The 21,922-nt window shown below is 37.9% G+C and overlaps 2 protein-coding genes across 2 annotated transcripts in view; one reads left to right on the top strand and one right to left on the bottom strand.

Moving 5' to 3' along the window:
• LOC128302348 (crossover junction endonuclease MUS81) overlaps nt 1–1,460 on the top strand; it is a 29,378-nt gene extending 27,918 nt beyond the window's left edge. The window contains exon 6 of the transcript XR_008287377.1: nt 1,326–1,460. The gene's annotated coding sequence lies outside the window, so the exon portion shown is untranslated. The remainder of the gene's footprint in view (nt 1–1,325) is intronic.
• Nucleotides 1–21,922, bottom strand: part of LOC128302345 (rho GTPase-activating protein conundrum) — a 32,039-nt gene that overhangs the window by 4,794 nt on the left and 5,323 nt on the right. The window contains exons 2-4 of the mRNA XM_053039152.1: nt 9,763–10,217; nt 745–812; nt 51–483 (exon numbers count right to left, since the gene is read on the bottom strand). Coding sequence (XP_052895112.1) covers nt 51–483; nt 745–812; nt 9,763–9,943 — 682 coding nt within the window. The 5' untranslated portion in view covers nt 9,944–10,217. The remainder of the gene's footprint in view (nt 1–50; nt 484–744; nt 813–9,762; nt 10,218–21,922) is intronic.

Below are 21,922 nucleotides of genomic sequence, written 5' to 3'. Positions count from 1 at the left end.
TTATAGGTATGTATTATTCTAGAACAACACCATAGGTAGTCAAAACTCACCGTTGTGAATTGGGATATCGCATCGAATGTGCGATCCACGAAACAGTTCAGCGGAACCACGCAATGGTGCACTGGGTGTGCGGCGGAGATTTTGTTTGCCACGGATCGGGGTCGGACGAACAACACCATAACCCTCGAACACGGAAACAAAACGTGGTATGTGAGGGTGATTGCGCGATGGTGTATTCCAAGTATCGTCCCCTGGTAACGAATCAAGTGAGTCAGGTGTGGCACTGCGTGAACGGGTACCCGTGCTGAAAGAATCTTGATCCCGAAATACGTCTCGTATGTCCGGCTTCTTCGTCGATCGGTTGCGTGTGTGGCCACGTACAGTGCGGTTGAGTGCCTTCACGCGCTGCTTTACCGCTTCCGCGTGCGTGTTTGATAGACCAGAGATGACCGGAGCTAGTTCCGTCGCTGACAGCTCGCGACCCTGCCATAGATTAGGAGAGAGAAATGAAGGTGATTTCAAGAAATACTGACAGCAATAGTGGTTTATTTATTTTTAATTATGACAGGACGATTGTGGGTTATTGTTGGAGTTGTTGCTGCTATTGTTAATGAAAATTTAGAGGTGTTAGATGATATAGATGAAATTGTTTCATGTGGGTCGAACGTTATGGTGCTAAAGTTAAAGATGTAAAACTATATTTACAATAGTATATAATAAATAAAAAGAGCCGAGCACACTTACATCTTCGAATGCTTTGGTTAGCTGTGAAAATCCTGCCGAATTAAGCCATTCTGCTTCGAGTTCTCCATCTAGATGCGGAGAAAAAGGAAAGAAAGTAGGACATGTTTACTGCTGCTAGTCAAACAGTTTAGCTTCTACTTAATTACAGTGCGTTTTTGACGGCCATGCCCTTTATGACATTACCGTTGCACCTATAAGCATGCGACGTATAAGTCGTTAGTCGTTTGTGGGTTCATTATATCACTGTGCTCGTGCGACGATTTTTTTATCAGTTCGGTTTCAAAGTGATAATTTTCATACCTTTTGTCCACATAAGCCTGGTAGAGGTAGGGGGGGGGGGGGGGGGAGGGGGGGGGGTTCTACGATGTAGTTAGATTTCTTTATATTACTTATGAACAAACTGAACGTCTCTTCATCGTTATCAACCTTTTACTAATCAATCAACACTTCACCAACGCCTCGGTGAACATACAGCGCAAAAAGAAATAAATTTATCTGTAAAAATACTCGCGAAAGACTGGTGAATTTATTTTAAAACATTATTGTACATTCTTTTTCTTTATTGGAACAACAACTTCAAGAGGTCTGGTGGCCATGGTGACAGACTGGCTTTCTTTGACTTTATTTTTTACACGTAGCAGGATATCCAATCCTACTTACGTGGGATCAGTACGAATGGGATTTTACATCGGTTCTGTCGTGTGAAAACCTGCGCCGTTACCAATACACCAACGGGCCGACCCATTCTTCTACATTACAATGTATTAAAAATTAGACTTAGTGAAGTTGATACATCAACATTAATTTAAAATAAAACATAAAATTATAACCCGCGGTGGTTTTCGATCGATTCACAAAAGACACAAGACACGTAAAAGCATATTTTTACAACCCTGTTGGCGACCTGTATGCACTACTAACCTATAAAATGGAAAGGTATATAGTGCAAGCATAAATTAATAATTAATTAACAAACGCTCTCGATGGCCGCCATGGCCGATCGGGAACATGATCTACGTGAAGCTCCGCATTTTTGCTCGTGAAGGCTTTTTCCACGATCTTTCAGCACCCAAAAAGGAAAACAAAAGAGGTAATATACGTTCATCACGGATTTCCCTCATCATGCATGGTTGAGAAACGAGAGAGCCAAAAATGAACTGTATGATGAAGTTTTAAATTTAGCGCATTTTTTAAGTGTTCCGGTATCATAACGAGGGTAAGATCTCAATGAAATAAACAATCCTCATCTTCCACGTGAATCAGCTCACCACACGATTTAAGTCTAAATTACTCCCCGTTCAGTTGAAGTTTTTTCCCGTGTTTGCGTGGTGGTGCTTGTTGTAATTGAGTTATACAATTCACATCTTCAAATAACGGTATTTTTATTTCTTTTAAAAATTATAAACCAACTACCTGGGAGTGGTTTGATAATGAGAAAGTTTTCTTGCGTTCATTCATTAAAAAAGCTCGCATGCATAGGTTCAAACATTGGTTCAAATATTTTACAAACGGAGTTTGTGGGAAACAAACTTTGAACGTCGTTTTTAAAAAGGCTTCCGGATTCGATGCCGGATGGCCACCCCAAACCAACTTAGTGGGAATTTGATCTTGCAACAAGAGATGGTCACAGCAGATGGAAATGGTGAGAAAACGTAGTTGATGACATGACATGATTGGTATGTTAAATGTTGTATTTATTGGTGCTCTTGTCAACATAACCTGATATAGATAATTTCAATATCTAAATTTGAAGGACGGCTTAATTTTTTGACTTATTTTTTCATTACAAGGAAAACATTTTCGTATGATTTTCTTCCCATAATTAAAACAGGTTTCAACACGATACGATCGGTACAAAATCCCATCAATCGCACAAACCTGACTATCCCGCTACGGTTAAATAAAGTCAAAGAAAGACAGAATTGACAGGCCTAGACCTCTTGAGGTTGTTGTGCCGGTAAAGAAGAGAAAAAAAGGACTTTAATCCCCTTGCCTAATATCGCATACTCGTGTGCCAAAATCATACAACATCGAATCGCGAGAGTGCTACTGTGCGGAAAACTCGAAATTGAAGTTCACAGTTACCATTGCACAGCTATTAGATGCCTGTTTGGTTGTGTTAAATTATAGAAAGAACTTTCAAGTAAGGTATTTTAATCGGTACAAATGAACATTAGAGACTGTGTATTAGATTCGAACAATGCTTAATTTCTCTAACCAACATTTGAACCCTGCGTCATCCGTAACAGTGCAGTTTATATGTAAGTTTATGTGTTGAGTTAGCTCATAGAATACCTTCTACTGGAAAAAGAGAAAAAACGGGAACGAGTAACTGCACTGTACCGAAATTGTAGGTAACCTCCCGCCCTAGATGCTCGCAAACCTTCTTAGACGATTTCGAATTCCTGAGGCTACATAACAAAAAAAACAACAATTCGAACCAAACCAAAAAACAAAATAAAACGTATTCGTACAGCAAAATGAGTGAAACGAGTGTAACGTGTGTGATGTTGTTGATGATTGGAATTCGATGGAATTGCATTAAAATTTTCTACTTTTTGTTACACATTATGGACTTACTACATATTAATTCCCGTACGCGTGGTTTCCATAACAATTGCATCGATTTTGATTTTGTGAAATCGATCACTCACCCAATGCGATCGGCACTTCTTGGGGAAGCGTTTGCGCGTAAACCGATCGATCTGAAATGGTGAGATAAATATATACGACTCGTGGAGGTGGGATTATTTTATTTGCTTTCCTATAGCACTGCGGTACGCACAAACTTCAAGGCCCAAGGCTGATTCATGTAATTAGGCGAAGCAGGTTGTATATTGAAAGGAATGGCATTGAGATTGGTTTCAGAGTACATTGTACAGCGCGTTGCGTCGTCAAGGTAGACGATCGATTCACCCATTTTCCGCGCTCATTTAGTTTGATCATATTAATTTAAAAAACATGAACAAACGTATTTTAGCAATCAGTAAATATACAAAACATTGTTTAATGAGTTTTTTTTATAAATGAATCAAATCGTGTAATGAGCAGACATAAAAAACATAGCGAGAACTGCTAATGATATGAATCATTGAAAGTATCATTTCAATTGAGTGGCAATGCAGCAGAAACCTTTAGGGATCTAATGCAGTCACATATAGCAATACAATAGACAATCTGTCATATGACGCATTGCCGCCTTTTGCCATTTTGTCGAAAACTGAAGTCAAAGTCCACTCATTTGCGAAAGAGTGTTAGCAAAGATTGGCATATTCATGTTTTGGCACGTATACATTTTCCATCTGGCGTAAACTTACGGTGAAAAGTCAAGTGGGCGGACGTGGCGTGGCGGGCTACTGTTTGAACGAATAATATAACACTTTTGTAGCTTCGTTGGTTCGGCCCGCTATCGGTTCCTAATGCATACACTGTTGAGCACATATGTCGAATAACGACAGAATACATCCATCGAAACTGGATGCAAACGGCATGACAATGTATCTCTTCATTTCTATTTTACTCAACAAGCATCACCGATCGGTAGAAAACATAATATTGAACTCATTACATATTATTACACCTTGAAAAATGTTAGGCGCGTGACAAACAATGTGTCACTTGTTTTGTTTGAACTTTTTCGCATTCGGGTTGCCCGAACTGAAACGATTATTTAAAGTGCAATTCGTAACGGAATTGTAATACGCAAGGATCGTATGATCACTGCCTCATTATCATGGATTGGAAGAAAAACTATACTTTGTTGTGGATACATTAAAGTACACAACACGACAATTCCATTGGTCTGACTTGACAATCGAAGTGTGTGACATGATGACTTCTGTAGAACGGTTTTTTTAACGGTCGCAAAAATTGTAACCTTGAGCAAAAGTACGGAAATAATGATCAGAAAGAGTATTTGTTTACTATTTGATGAATGACCGTGCAGTCATGTTATTTATGGAACAAAATCTTTAGTTATGATGAAAACAACTCCTTCCTTAAAATTTTTAAAACAAGCTCAGCACTACATTATTACCGTAATGCTGCTTATTGTTTAAATGCCGTGACGTCAAAGTTTATGCAGGTACATACCACGTTTAGTCTCGATTGTCTCGTCTAGCAAGCCATATTTGAAATACACACTGTACATGGTTAGCAAACATGGTCACGTTCAATGATCAGTTCTCTGCATACCGAAGGTGAACGTACAAAGCATAAGAATTAGAATTTGTTTGTAAACGCAAGATGTCAAACTCATACGGTTATGCTGCCATTTAATCAACTATTAAACGCGGCTTTTAACACATTGTGATCGTACCTATGGTTCGTTCCCTAATTCTTAACTAGGAACGAAAGCAGTTGTTGAAAAGTTATTGCAAACCTAAATTCACGTCTCATTCATCCCACAACGAGATTTTATTGAATTATTTTCAACATTATGATTACCGTTGAACAATCCTGTACACAATTTAAACAGATCGCATTTTGCGATTATTTTTTCGATTTTAGCGTGCTGGTATGGTAGATTCCTGAACGGTTGGCAACGTTTCAGACGGAAAAATCCGTTTAACGATAAGAACAATGCCAAATTGTATTTTGTCCTTAGGTATACGTTCATTTGCTTGCATATCGCATTTAGCCTCACCATTTTCGATCCGATCGAATCTCTCCGTCATCGTTTAGCGATCACGGACTACGTTCATTAACATTCATATGAACTTGATTACATTAACGGCACGTTTACACCCACCTTCGCCCGGTTAGTGATGGATTCCTTGAACATTGGTTTTCCAATTGTAATGACGCGACAAGACAGAACTATCGATTCTATGGGTAGATGGAAAAAACCACCCTCTTCATACAATGGAGGCGATTTTGCAATGCAACCTTTAATGCGGAACGTATACTTTTCGCTCAAGACGGTGCTATGTTCGATGACGCGATTGCTTAGTAAAACATTTCTTGCATCAGAGACTAAGCCGCTTTCTTGAACCGTTTTTCCATTGACGATCTAAAGTAAGAGGCCAACGAAGTGACGCCGCACCACATTAAGTAGTCAAAATATATCCTCCTCCTTACCAGTGCAACAATCTCAAGAGGTGTAAGCCTGCCAAAACGCGCCGGCAAACTTGACGACATTGTGTACGCATAATGCGGATCTTTTCCAAATGTCCCCGTTTAATCAACAACCCATCTATTCGAGTGTAGATCATCCCATTTAAACGATAAAGACTTGGCTTGCAAAAAAATGATAGATAGACGGTATTGAAAATGATTCTCTTTGTAGTGTATTATCACTCAACATTCGAGGCAGCATCTTCATAAATCGCACGTTATAATATGTGGAATAGTGAGAATTCTGCAGTGGATTCAAGGCGCGAAGTTTTGGATTTGGAAAGAGGTGTCGATTTCATGTAAAAGAAAGATGAGCAATATAGGCGTGTATGAATGGTGGCGCATCAACGATGTGCGGATTTGTTAAACATAATTCTCAATCTGTTGACTATATGCAAATCTTCTTAATGTTGCGATATAATAGTTGTGATTGAAATTGCTCAGATTAACGTAGCGAGTGAACAGCGTGCAGAGCTATTTTATATTTAATTAAGGACAATAAAAAAATATTGTCAAATCAAATGTTTCATCATATCAAAGTGCACGAAAGATGTAGAAAATGCACGATATAACGCATTTTGCAATTATATCTTTTGGTAAGCTTTTTTATGCCGGATTGAAATCATTTCTTAATAGCTACGAGGAAAGATACGTAAAAATGCTTCAGCCATCAACCACAAATGGCCGCCCAGTATCGATTTCAACAACCTACTGGGCTATGATCGTTAGCAAATAATTAAATTTAAAAAATATAGGTATAATTAAGTAAAGTAATTGCATAACATGACTCCAGTCTAGGGAATAAACAGCGTTACTAAATATTTCTCCATCTCCAGGATTCTTTAGTTTTCAACATAAATATATCACAAATATATATAAAATTTCTATTACTAGCTAATCGGCCCGGTTACAGGGCTATGCAACATAATTCCGTTGTGTACGCAAACTCAAAGATGTGTAAAAAGAGGTTTTCTTCCCAATTGGTGGACGTTGTTAATTTTATTTCATTTATTTTAAAAATTGTCAAATTTCACATCGCCCGAGATGCCTTGGCTTGGATGTAACCTTGACTCTCATAAAAAAAAACTATTCGGCAAAGCATATTCCAAGTCACATAGAGCAATTCTTGTTTTTTTAGGTTTTTGCAGACATTGATCCTTAGCGGCTTCGTCTGTTAGTCTGAGATAGCCATTTGTCCGATCTGAACATCTTGCATCTTGTCTTAGATATTTGGTCATTGTAGTTGAATAGTCCCGAACCTTGGTCAGTTATCACGAATGAAATGTATCGTAAAAATATACGACACGTCCTGTTTGCGCTCAGCTCCCACCTGGACTGTGATTCTCATATGCGGCGACATATCATTTTAACATGAGTACTCCAAATTACACTTAAGCAGTTTTTAAGAATCTTGCGTCACATTATACCCCTATCCCTTATCCTGCTTTTCGTACGCACTGCACATTATTTCATCGAAAGTCGACAACTTTCACAATTGGAAAACTGCAACTGATTGCATATGTCTAAGGTCAAGTAGGTATTCCCATTCAGGTACCACCGGTTACACATGAGTTTTTCTGACTACATCTACCGATTAGTATATATGAGTCATACCTTTCCATTAACAGGCACATACATGTTTAGATTTCATACGGTGCCATTTTATCAGATGTGCCTGGTAATATATTTGGTAGCGGCACCAGTCTTCATTCGACAGGGCCGGTACAAATTTACATCCGAACCAATCCCTCGTTGCCAGGAACAACTATCCATGTTACAGATAAATAAAGTTAAAAAAGCCCATAATTAGCCGGCCAAGATCTCTGGATTTTCCGCTCAGCATGTGTAATGGATTTATGAAGCACAGACGATCTGCAAAAAAATATTTACCCTACAAAAATCTTCTCGTCTCGTAAAATCTCCATACATTGACGACACAATTTTGCAATTACAAACCCGAAATATGAAGCCGGTGAAGTACAATGAGCAAGAAGATGATGGCAGCTGATTTGATTTGAACTGACGATTGTTGACTATGATTTTACCGAACTTTTCATTCAAAAGAAGTTTACTATTTGCATTTCATGGCGTTTTAGCCATTTGGACTTGACTCCACAAAATTCTGCGTTTCCAGAATCCTGGTTACCTAGTTTGATAAAATTTTCTCTATTTAAACAGAGAAATAAACAACATAGCACAACAACAACAGCAACTGCTTCTGAAAAACTCTCTCAATTCTGTTAGTAAAAAACATAAAAAATTGAAGCGAATCAAGCAGTAAAACAGCTTATTAAATACCTTTATAAGTTGTTGTAAAACATGGTATTCGCTATATTCGTGGATTCAATGACCATTTCTGGTCTTCCTTGATATATATATATATATTATATATATTAATCAGGATAGCGAGTCCTGCGCTCACTTGGCACTTGAAAGCGTTGGGGCGGCCCAGTGGCTTGATGGTAGCGACGCGAAACCGTTCACACTGTATCACCGACCAAAATTAAAATCTTTTTGAAAATCTTGTAAAGGATCCGACTGAAAATGCTAGAAAACGCGCGAATACCCAAGGGCAACATTCTCAAATTGCGCGTCCATTTGGTTTGGTCCATTTGATAAAACCAAAGTATACATGGAAAAATACATTGTTGGCTCATAGAGGGATCATAGAACGCGTTGAAAGAAAGGAGTTTAAAGAAGAGATGTGAAATCAAAAATGTTCCACTCAAAAAAATGATCCATGGATATGGGAAATAATGTTATCATGGAAACGTTATGCGTCGCCTCCAACTAAAAGTAGCATAGCGATTGTAAATATTTAATTGACCCATGTACTCAAGGTTAGTCACATTTTGAATTCAGTCAGATTGAGTTTACAGATAATGCAGAAGCAGAATTCTTACGATGCCAATGAGAGTTCGCTATTTTCAAGTGTTTTCATAATTAAATTGGTTCATGTTTTCTTGCTCCAAAGTATTCCGCTTCTTCCTAATGAAAAGACGTAAATACTGCAGAACACTCCATTTAGTACTCCTTATCTAAACCCACGTGATCTATTCATGTGTGTTTTTAGTGTTTGCAATATTCCAGCAATCTTATCGTTTCTTTTTCTATTTGAACGATGATAACATTTGTAATAAATACTTCGATGCTTCGTATAATTCATGCGGCCGCATACCTAACATCAATTGATTTGTACCATTTCGCCCTAACATTCTATATTTCTATAATTAATTAATTCACTCACATGCGTTTTTCTCCAAATATTTTCACTGAATAAGTTTTATATTTTACATTGATGGAAGACAAGACAATAAATGCATGACGCTGTTGTTAATTCACATCGGACATCTGGGGAATGGGTGAATGAAAACAATGCCGGTTTTTCCTACGGATCAACTTGATGACAACAGAAGAGCCCGTTCGTTAAAGATGTTGATCGAAACACGCAGCAACATCATAAAATAATCAACGACTGATGAAATAGCTGATAGAGCTATCAAATATTGTCCATATTGGTATCATTACCCCAGCAGACACTCCTTGTTTGTAGAGACAGGCAGGTATATAACATCCTTGATTTGTTGGAATACAAATTACACAAATGTACTGCAGTCATATTTCGGGGGTATGAAATGAAATGAAATTAAGATAAGCAACTGCAGCTTGTATTTCTAGTTGAATCCTAAGTACGATGTACAAGAGACAAAAACACTGTTTAGATTTGATGATTGTTGGGGTTCGATAATACAACAAACATTTGTTAAAATAAATACCTACAACGTCTTCCTGCATGGTGCAAATGTATCTCCGGGTCAATATTGTGATGGGTTAGACAATCTTTTACCAGAAGGTCACGTAAAACGAGTGATGCATTCGTAAAAGCCCGTTTGTTGCACTTACCGGCATAATGGGTGATGGGTTCAATCGGTGCCTGCAGCTTGTACTCAGATAAATACTCATTTAAATCGTCCACCTCATGTGACACTTTGTGATGATTGCTTGCCATCGTTATAGCCAGAGGAGATGGTGGAGCCGACGAAGATTGCTGCACCTGATGGCCACCACCGATGCGCGATAGCATTATCAGCAGGTTTCTTTCGTTTGCTGCTACGTCAGTGCACTTCACTCTATTCAATACACACACAACCTTGTTCCGGCGCTATTGCGAATTACAGATCCTTATGTGATCTACAGCATTGAAGTGGTTAACGGACGATGTACTGCGCGCTTTGGTACTTTTATCTTCTTCTTACTTTTGCTCTATTGCGCTGCACTGCACTACACCAACACAGACTACTGCGTGTTTTGCACGTTATTGATGCCTCCGGATTGATGTTTTCTCGTATTAATTGTTGCTACATTGAAAACAGACAAAACACAAATATAACGCAAAGAAACAATAAACACTGCAGTGTGCCGATAGCAGACAAGAGCCACGAATCTCATGGGGATGCTACAAGAGGAGAGAAATCATTTTTCAAACAAAATAGATTTTTTCATGTTTCTATATACGTCATAGCACTGGAATGGCCCACTAGTATTTGACGGATAAGCATAAACCTCAATCGAACCACATTAATGACGGACGTTTATGTGTGCTGTTTGCAGCAGCAGTAACTTTTTTATCTCTTACACCACTTATTTCATATCACTTCCTGTTCCAGCACCACCGTGGCTGCAAACTGCGCATCGTGCAGATGAAAATGATCCATCCGATCCGGATGGAAAATCGTTTGCTACTGGTTTGCTCTCACAAGCGGTTTGTATCGCATCGGGAAACTATTAAACGATCGAAGGCGGTTATTTTTGTTTTGTTTTGGGAATGATTACATGGTCGTTATTATTTGCCAAGCAGCTTTGTTTTGTATTTCGATATGTTGCTTTATGCTTTAGTGATCATCACGTGTGGAGGCATTGCGTATACAGACTTCATACTTTCTACACCAATCTATTTTGGAGTTTCATTGAGGAATCAAATTGAGATTGTTGTCATCTGCGAAAGATTAAAAATGGATGATTTTTAGTTTATTAATTTGGGGTGGTGCTGAAGATGTCAGGCAATTAATTTACAATGCGCGATATTAGAATTACACCTGAATGAATGTTAAATCCGAAATTAATGGTTTCAAATATACTCATTGACCATTGTTAACCTTAACACCGTGAAGGGATGATGGTTTTAAATTCAATGAGTTACTAAAATCAGCTTCCGGTCTCGAATAGCTTCTGATGGGATTACCAATTGTTGGCAGCATATGACTTTATCTCGGAAGAAACCACAGAGGAATCTGGGATCACCCGAACCAGAGTCAGAACTATTTGATATTTTGTTTAAATCATCATTCATACACCAAAACGGTCAGTCAACATGACAATATAGCTCTGGGGTTTTACGGTCTCGGAACATTTAGACCTAAACGTTAAGTCAATATATATGAGTCAATAACCTCAGAGTCATTTGCTGTATTCTGAATGCCGCTTGCTGCAGGTCAAATGGATTGGCTCCTCTTTCTACCAGGTGAGCATGCTACACCAGTTTGAAGAACATCGTCGAGACGCTTTTCCAGAACTACAAGTTTATGGAGCTAACCAACTACGGTAAAAAACCATCTGTTATTACCAGTGCATGTGTTTGAGCGCATCTTCGTGTTAAAGAAAGCAAAAGTGAACAAAAGTATCAGCTCTTTGTCGACGTTGCGGACACTAGATATTACTGATGCTTAGAGGAAATCGTAGTGCATTCAACAACAATCCGTGTTTAATCAACGCCATTATTTTTTCTTCAATGCCTACAACTTACTAGCATCCTGGCTTGAACAAGGAACCAGTCCCGCCGTAGAGATTTGTGATTAAATTCTCGTTTTTGGATCGAACAGGTTGACCTGTACGGGACGAGGCAGAAAGTGAAAGAAATTTACGCTGGACTTACAACACAAACATAAAACACTGCTAAAGCGATCACGCAACGACCGCAAAGCCTGCGCCTTAAGATGGCATACGGTTCAAGTCTCACTGATATCTCCCGAGTGGACTCTGAATGCTTCATTATACAGCCCCTTCTTTCGAGCGGAAGAAACCTGGGCTGAAGTCACGTTCAACACACAGTCCATGTATTGTTATCGGGTTGAGCAGCACACTTCACCAGCAACTACACACTTGCAGGAATCTTGTCCAGTTCGGAAATAAGCGTGCTAATAATTTTAAAATTGAACCTCGTGGTGCTTTAGCGCAAGTTCTATACACTGATTCTTCGATTTTCTCGAAGATGATGGATAGCATGGTTTGGAGGTATAGTAAGTAGCAGCAGAAGATTAGGAAATTCAATGCTGCAATGGATTAGGTGTTCGTTGTCCAATGCCGATTTTGTCGTTTGGTTAATTTCGGGAAACGTTTTTGCGTGAGAAAGATATTTAAACTCCCACATCAGCGAAGATGTGTGCCATTTCCTCCGCTTGCAACGGTGTAACATAACTTTCGCTGTAAGACCGTATGTATATGACGGTACTAATCATATATTTTTATCAGCGTCCCAAAAAGCAGAATTTTAGGTAAGGTTAGAAGCATCATCAAGCGTCTGCTATCATTGTTTTGCGTACGTTTTTGTTGTTATTGAAAAATTGTTGTGTTTTAAGAAAATATGATTTTAAATGCTACAACAACTTTACCGATTGTTGATGTTTTCATCAACTTATTCAAATCACCACCACGATTTTAGAAGCAACAAGATCTGGTTATTGTGGATGAATGGATAAAACCCGCCACAATCGGTTGTGTAACACAGACAATTTATGGACGATCGCACGATCTTGCGAATGACTTCAAAAACGATACCTTAACATACGCTCGCTAGGCTTTTTTTCACTTTAAACACATGAGAAAGCGACCAAAATATGCGACAGAATAAAAAAGCAATCTCTTCAAGCAACCTGCGCGATTGGAGATTGACAGTTATAGTAAATAGAGCTCTAATTTTGTGCCACTTCGACGCGTCCGAGTGATAAAATTCAAAATCCGAAAGCACTCAAGAAACTTGTATATTACGATCAAAATGGAATTGAAGAAAACGGTTGAAGTTTAATTGCGCAGAATGTAGAAAATAGAGAGCTTTTTAGTGGCTTTCAATAAATGATTTAGTGTCGCATTCTTGCATAGGTTATACCGTTAATTAGAAAACATTGGGTAAAAGATTTTTGATTGTTTTGTGTTTTTGATCACTGCTTGTTTAACACATATTCTTTTTTTGCTTGCACAGATGTTTAAACATGAGAAAAAAATGTTTTTAAAATATTCGAGTAAACCCGTATGATTTTATTAGTCATGGTTTTCAAAAATCTGTATTAAACGTGTTTTCTGTGTTGAAATTTTGTTTCACTTGCTTAATTTTTTTTTTTCATTATGATTCAGTTTATGCCAAAAGCGGTAGTGCTGTATTAACTATTTCCAAATTTCTCATAATGCCATAGTTAAAATTTAGCTAACTCAAACATTCTATACCCATTTAAACCAAATTTGTATTTTATCACTTTAAATTTACGACATAAACATGCGTCAACCACAACTGCTGGTCACAGTGCTGGTCCGGCTTCTCACAAGAATCTAGTACCATCTAGATCCACTTGCATTGTTCAGTATTATATGACTTGTGAGTAAGCTCTTACTTGTACAATTTGATACTGAACGAGATGGTTGTAGCTTCACCAGATCGAAGGATCCGAAATAACTGCCTACCTTGGCCGCTCAATTGCCGGACACACACTTTGTCATTTTTACGTAAAAGCTATTTCAAAAGTCGTGATAAAAAAGCAACCACAAAATATCTCCACCATTACAGCCTTGTGTGTTTGCTTTACGACAGAAGGTCTGAGAGAGACAACATGGCATTCACGTATTTACATGACTGAGTCAGTTCGTGCAACAACGGCATTGACGATTCCATTTGCGTATCAAACTTGTCGCTCGGAAAAGAAGAAGAACTCTTGAACATAATGTTTAGAATCGCCGCTTTCAAGTGCTCCTTCTCAAGAGTTGCCGATGCTGCCGGGTTCGATGATCGTAGGGTGTCTACTGAGGGTGCCAATGGATTAAAACAATCGGTGTATATCTAATGTACCATGTGAGCGATTATGAACATTCAAGTTGTTTACTGGCGGAATAATACGTGATTCGTGGCGTTAATCCACGTTTTTCAGAGGTTTAAACAATTAAAATTATTTTTTTTTTTGGCAGATCCTTTACTGTTTTGCTGTGATTAACAGCTCAATCCAAATCATTTTTACGAAGCAAAAAAGTGATAAGAAGGGAATAAAGTAACCTTTTAAATCTTTTATCAAACATTTCGCTGAGAAAAGATATAGAATTATGATAAGTTCTCTAAACTAAGTACCACCTTTTTCATGTTCGCCGCTTCATCATTATTTAGCCACTAATTTAATCATTAACAAAAAACCGTTTGTTGCTGTTCCTTCAATATTCCTCCTGCGTTATTTAGGATACAATTGTAAAGCAACACAAAATAAACAAATAATTCGATCGTATTCATTTTCGTCATTTTTGGAGCTTATCCTTGAAGCCGTAAAATTGTCAGAAGATAGTTTTATGACGGTGATTGCACTTTTCGTCTGTTTTATCGTATCAGTGGTCTTCAAAATATTTATAGATGCTTCAACACCCATCTATTTCCAGTTGGGTACGATATCTCTCATTTTTATTTTGAGTAGGCTTCAGAGAGCTGCTGAAAGTATAAACTGAAAGTTGGTGGATATTTTCAAGGTCACACGAGGCAAACATCGATAAGCGCAGGGCATGTGCCGTCCACCGTGACACGATCGATTCTCTTTATTTTGTTTAAGCGTAATTGATCGCTTCCGAATCGAATATGTTTCATTGACAAGCCCGTTTTTTACAACCGCTGACCTCGTCAAATATGTCGGAAAGATCATTGAAGAACAATTTCCGCCATTAGGCTCGATCGGTCGGTTTCACAATTTCTGTTTCTGTTTCACATATTATTCAACTCTTATCTTTCTCTAGGGCTGCCATTTGCGGCTTTCTGTGGCTTTGATTTTAATTACTCATAGATAGATAGCCAGTCCTACGTACGAAGGATTGGTCTCGATGAAATTTTGGTCCAGTCTTGTCGTGTGAAGACCTGTTGCACTACCAAATACACCACTGGGCGGCGTTATTATTCAACATTCCCTCGAAATTGATTCTTGTCTATGTATTACAGATAAGAATAACAATTTTTTTGGTAAGTTAATTCAGGAAGAATGAGCCGTTATAATGAGCAAACTCGTTTGGCTCACAAGCCTAACACTAACGTAAAAGCAACGGGACTCTCAATTTCATCACTCACTACGAGCGTTTACGCGTTAACAAATATCCGGTATAAACTTGAACTTAACTAAACATTTTCAAGACGATTCAGACGATATAACATGCAATATGGCGTCACATATTACATGAACGAACAAAATTATAAATCTACTGCAGAATACAAATATATCTAAATGAAGTTAAGCTCAAAATGTGACTGGTTTTTGGATTCCAATTTTTCATTCCATTTGATTTTTTACGGACAATATGAAGTCGCAATCGCAAATATTTGCCGCATAACGGCATCAAATCGTGTTCACTATGTATATTATTTTCCACTTACTCATGTTACACTTACTCATTGTGCAAACAGCTCGCACCCGCGACTAGCAAACACTCATGTATTAATAAAATTAGTTTTTTCCTCTTTCGTATTAATTGGCACACTTACTCATTTTGCAAACTGCACAGTTTTGGGTGTTGGTTTGGTAAAGCGATAAAGCATTACTAGTAACCCGTGGTAGGTAAAGGTCAACAGTAAGTAAAACAAATAAGTGTCATTAAATCTACCAGTGACGAGTGAATGCAACTCCTTCACTAGTACCTTTAAACTATCTGACGCATTCTTACACATGCTTCAAGCTTTAATAGAAATCTAGTAGTCGAAGGACGCACAAGTGCTTCATATACTTTTTTGTTATTTGTTTGCACCATTTTTTTTTAAACGCAACCTTTAAAAGTCGGGTGTTGGAAAGAGCTACCATAAACTGGATCAACCATTATTAGCCATCAATCAAGCAGAACGATTATATTCACACTATTACAGCACGTTTTAAATGGAATGGTAGGAAAAAATGATTACCAAAATGACTACCAACTTCCGGTTGAATACCCCCTTGATAAGGTGCCCTTCCATTTGTAAATCTCCTTTTCTTTGGACGTCGTAAGATCTAACAACTCCAAATAAAATGACTGATGATGGAGCTCAACCACGAGCAGCTTACGACGCATTATATATTAAAGTAGTAGAATCAGTTAATGTTGCTTTCGTGAGGCTTCCCGTATGACTCTGAGCATTTAATAAAATAATGTTAAACTTAAGAACATGATGCAGTGAACATGAAAACCCGAATGCCAGAAGTGTATCATAATATGTGCGGCTTTCAGCCCATACCCAAGTCTCCTAGTGAGGAAAACCGAGCATAATGAAATGGAAATGCTTTTTCGAAGCGGCCGAGCAAAAAGTACCTCTGTGTCATTATTACAGCACCTGTGTGTCATTATCGATTTTTTAACTCCGTTTTCTACACAGGATTCTACGTTACGTTTTACAGACGATTGGTCCCCGATCAGTTTCTTAGAAATTGATCTCCCTGTGTGCATGCACTAGCAAAAGTAGCATGGAAGCGATTAATTGTCTGAAGTTTAAATTGTTGTGTCACTGCATCGCGCATAAGCGCTGTCTTTGGTACTTTACCGGATTCTGATCAGCCATCGATCCCTAAGAAAGATAAGGAGATCTCTAACGACTTTTTATTAGGACGCCACATTCTTGCCTCCGAGATGTATATTTGTATTAGAAGCATAAGGTATGAGAATCAGAATTTTAATATTTATTGTCTGCTTAGCTTACTGACCATCGCGGGATTTTACAATTTTGGAGTTAGAAAATTAACTCATTTATCCTTCCGCACGCAGTACATGGCAAATTGAACGCCACCAATTCTTTGTGTGAAGTTGATGATTTTTGTTCCAACATAGGAAGATAAAACCGGTCAAAGAATTTGGAAACGGAAGTGCGATGTGGGCACTACACATCGAAGAAACAACAGTAGAGTGGATCATTTAATAAGCCTAACGGTGCCCACGTTGTGTGCATACTTTATTTCATGGGTTCAACTTGTATAGCAAATATGTAGCGATAGGTCGTTTGCTAGATCTATCTGGCATATGCTGCTCAATTTGTCACACTGAGCCCTGTCATTCTTCGTATCGCTATTTAAACCGGATTGGCAAACCATCTACTCCAATGTACACTTATACACTTACACAAATACAGCAAAACTATAAGATGAAAGAGACAAAAAAATAGTCTTAAAATAGCTTTTTAAGGGTTAATTTTATTATGCACAAAAGATAAACTAGTAAAAGTTGTGAAATAGATCAACAGATACGGTTAGGACTTTAGACAACTTTAGGGTAGGATGGAAGAAAAAACTCCCCGGAGGCGCCTTAGCGAATAAGGTAACTGCGAAACAAGAGCGACTGAAGCACGGCATATGTCATGACGTAGGGGAGTTTATATACATGATGCTTTAGTTTATAAATTCCGAGCCGTTGCAGGTGAATTGGAAAAGTCCATAATATCGCTAGAATATCTATTTGTTTTCCACATTTGAACAAAACTATTCTAGCATATTTCAAATTGACCAATTCGTTTGCAAATTGGCATCACCACTCGTTACACCAGTCTGCATACATACCTCTAATTTCAAACTCCATCAGGCAATGTTCCCTGCAACTGCACACGTGCGTTCTATATGTAATTATCCACCAAACAAAACTGCGTGTTTTAATTTCTGTGTTATGTCTGTATTTTCGAAAAACAACTACAGACACAGATGTACCACACGCTTTAACGCTAGTTGCGGTCTAGAACGTAGCAACTCCTAACAGGTTTTTCTTTGAATAAACTGTGCCCTCGAGCATTAACAGTTAAACTAAGCGGATGGTAACTAAACTTTTTCCTCTTATAATCATTGGGACGGCACAACAAAAATGGTAGGCCAAGACTTTGCAGAGAATTATAGTATATCACTTGGTGACTTTGTTGAAGAATTCTGCTCATACCTTCTCACTGGAAGATGTAACACAGCGCTGCAGTGTAGCAGAACAGATTTAATGGCATTTGTTTTTGGGATTTTTCAAGGTATGTAACTAATGACATTCCAGCAGCTATTCTGTTCTACAACTAGCAGCATGATCGTTTGACCCGTACAATTAACGGATAAAACATTCGCTACACTGTTTACATATGGCAAAGAACTATATTTTTTTTAAACATGAAGTGCTCCTCCATTTCTGCTACAGAAAGTACAGCATTTATTTACTGGTTCTATATTTGACAACAAACGACTAATATAGGTCAAACAAACCGAAGAGCGTTGACAGAACTGTTTTTTTATCTAACACAAATATAAATCATGAATACTTCCCTATATGTTACATGCTATAATAGAGCGAACCCACGCTTTTTCCAAAATATCATTAACTTGCATGTCTGGTACTTGAACAGCTCCCAGTGTATAACATAAACATTTTGCGCTGGTTAGTGCGCAATATATGTGTGTTTAGTTTACCCATTCCAGTTAAAGCTGCTAAGGTGACAGATATGCGCTAATGTAAATGAGCATCACCATTGGAACGATGCCTGACGACTTTAGGTCTTGGAAACAAAATGTCCCAGCAGATGATGAGATATAAGATAAACAAAAAAAAACAAACACCGTCGATGTTTTCGTGATAGTAGTCTTCTGATTGGAATGTGTCACATTTGCATACCGGTTTTCTGCCGTAACGATCGTTTCAAACACAGTGAAAGAAGTCACAACTGAAGAGGATCTTCGGCCATTCGAAACGAATCACGATAATCCAACGTCTTAGGCCTCAGCGTGAGGTGAATCTCATTAATTTATTCACCACCACTACCACCCACTATATCTTTCTTATATCGTGGAGGAAGGTCAGCCAGTTTGTAAAACAACACAGAAATCAACAACGTGATATTCGAAAGCATCGCAAAAAAAATCATCATCACGCATTTGGAAAATTAAAACCATGCTCGGTTGCTGGTTGCCAAGTACCTAACATCGGAATCGATTTGGGGTAATTTCGTAGATCAGGATCGATTCTACAACTAAATCATGAGGCATGCTTCTAATAGACAGCTCTTAAATTTCAAAATTATATTTTACAAAGCACCCAGTTTACATGATCTGCAAGGTGCAAATAAACTACCACATCTATAAAGAGCATATTCCTTATTAGCTCATAACATAAATAGCATTTATAGCATAGCATCCTAGCATTTATGGAGCTTTCGTTAGTTGTTTGCGTTTGCTAGTTAAAAGAAATAATATTCTATACATCAACTTTCCCATCTACTGTCGCCATCTGCATCGTCAGTGGAATGATCGTTGGTCCAAGTTATCGGTAACATTAAAAAATACCACGCATAGATCGTTTTAGCTACACAAAACACGTACCAAGATGTGTAAGATGTTTTTTACCATCCTTGAATTGAAGTTTTTCGTCACCAAGTCTAGACAGAAAACTCTATTTTTCCATTTGTAACCATGGCGGACGCTTAAGTAAGAGTAAAATTAAAACACTTGTAAATCTCTTTATTGGGAACATCCATCAATCTCATTGTTGCACCACGGATTTAGGAATTCTTGTGATATATTTTTGCCACTTATATGTATACAGGTGATAACCGAAAGGAAGACACTGATGTAATATAAAAAAATAGAATTCAAAAATTAGTCCAGTTCCTAGCCTAGCTGCCGCTTCCTTGCTCTATCTATTTCCAACTGAACTCTTCTACACTCTCCCGTTGACCGTTCCCCAAATACCCAACTAACCGAAACCCAACTGTCACGCCTACCGCGACTAATGTCAGTTCGAATTTCAGTTGGCCGTAACACTCATCGTTCAGGCTTACTTCATATAGACATGCAGCTAGTATTTCTTTCTTATAAAAACATAAATACTTTTTCGCAGTACTTAAAAATGTTGTGTTAAATGATGCAACCAACCATAACGAGCAGTATCGTTGTGATACGAAGGAATATGTTTTAATTTATAAGGATTGAGTTGAGAAATGTTGCATCATTTAACACAACAATTTTAAGTACTGTGAAAAAGTATTTATGTTTTTATAAGAAAGAGGTCATACCATAATTTAGACAGCTGAGGCTTTCAGTCCGTATCTGTCAATTAATACAGGTACCGGATTGTATTATTCTTTTTTATGCATTAGCACGGCCAAGCCGTATCGACTTATTTTTAACATGTAACCGGATAGTCAATCCTTGCTACGGGGGTTTGGTACGGATGGGATTTTCCTCAGTCCTGTCGTGTAAAGAACGGCGACGGTACTAATGCAAAACCGGACCGCGCTCCCCCGATTAACTTTAAATTTATTATATTTCAAACAATATATACATCTGGTTATTCGAATAATTCCTTTTTTTGTTTTCATTAAAAATTTTTTTTTACATTTTTAGTGTAGGGGAAACATAACATAAACATAGAAAAATATCTCAAATTAACCCGTTTGATTTCACTTTCGCTTTACAACTTTCCTCCATCCAATGTGCACGATCAAAATGATCCATTGGAGATGACATGAGGCCCAAAATAAAAAAAAAATAAAGAAGTAGAATTGGACGCGCACAGAACGTCGTCCCAGTTACACTCACAAATTGTATGTTAAAAAATAAAAATCAATTAAAACCAAGGGCATATCAAAACTCCCACATACTTCTTCCTGCAATTAAATCAACAAACTAGGATGGCAACCGAATTCATTATCACAAAACGAATGTACAAACCCAAGCGGTCCTATTTTCTCTAGATTACCTCACCTGTCCTGCTTAGCAGCGGTTAAGGATCGGCTTGTACAGCAGCAGCGGCTTTTAGCATAAGTACAACGCCAGTATCCACGGCATTTGGACTGTGAATGAAAACATACATTATGCATACTGGCTTACAACGTATAAGAGAAATTTTTTATGGGGTCGGCATTTCGGAAACTGAAATTTTTGACCATGAGGACAAAATGCAAAGAGAAAATAACAAAATATCATAACTCGGTGAAAAGGGTCATTTACCGGATTGGCTGGTTCGTTGGATGCTCAGCCATTGAGAAGATCATCAGAGAATTCCAGCTCCGACGAAAAACGAAGTTGCTGGTCTACTTACATTAACATAACATTGAATAATTCATCAGCCCACGTTCGGCGAGCAGTGCTTATGCTCGCTGAAGTGGAAGTTACTGCATATGGCGCCAGGTTCCATTCGTTCGCCCCTTCGCAGGTCACTTTTATTCAGTTTCGCTTTTCTAGTTAACCTTTTAACAAAATTTTCGATCTATACTCGCGCCTTTAAGTTCGTTTAAAATTTAATTGCGAATAGTTTGCGTTCTGTTCTTTCGAGCAGTATCAACTGTGATTTTGTTAATCTTGTTCGTATACTTCCGATGGTGAAATAAAAAAAAATCGTTTTTTATCGCCATCATGCTCCAGTGCGGTCGTGCGAAAACGAGAAAACTCTAAAAGGCGGTGAACGAACGGAAAAGTGCTTTTCCGATCGGTTGCATTATTTATCGTAGTTGAGATGTTCTTTGCATGAATGTTACGAGCTACTTCATAAAGGGAATTTTGCTTAGAGGTTCAGAAGATGGATTTAAAGAAATTCATGGTAGTAAATAACGATAATGCATAAAATTTTTATATGGTTTAAAATTTGGAGATATACAACTTTACATTGATTTCTTGTATCATGTGTCAATTCTACTCAACTCAGTTATGATTTCAAGTGTTTTTTTGTTGAACCGCTTTAATTAGAATTCATGTTTATTGTTTGCTTTCCCCACAGGAACCACAAGATATTAATTTTTAATAGTAAAATATAGCACGAAGAATTGCAATTAGCCAGTTTCAGTTACTCTGCCATAAATTAG

The sequence above is a fragment of the Anopheles moucheti genome, chromosome 3, assembly GCF_943734755.1.
Source record: "Anopheles moucheti chromosome 3, idAnoMoucSN_F20_07, whole genome shotgun sequence".
Classification (NCBI taxonomy): domain Eukaryota; kingdom Metazoa; phylum Arthropoda; class Insecta; order Diptera; family Culicidae; genus Anopheles; species Anopheles moucheti.
The sequence above is the reverse complement of the archived record's forward strand: the minus strand, read 5'-3'. Positions and strand labels throughout refer to the sequence as shown.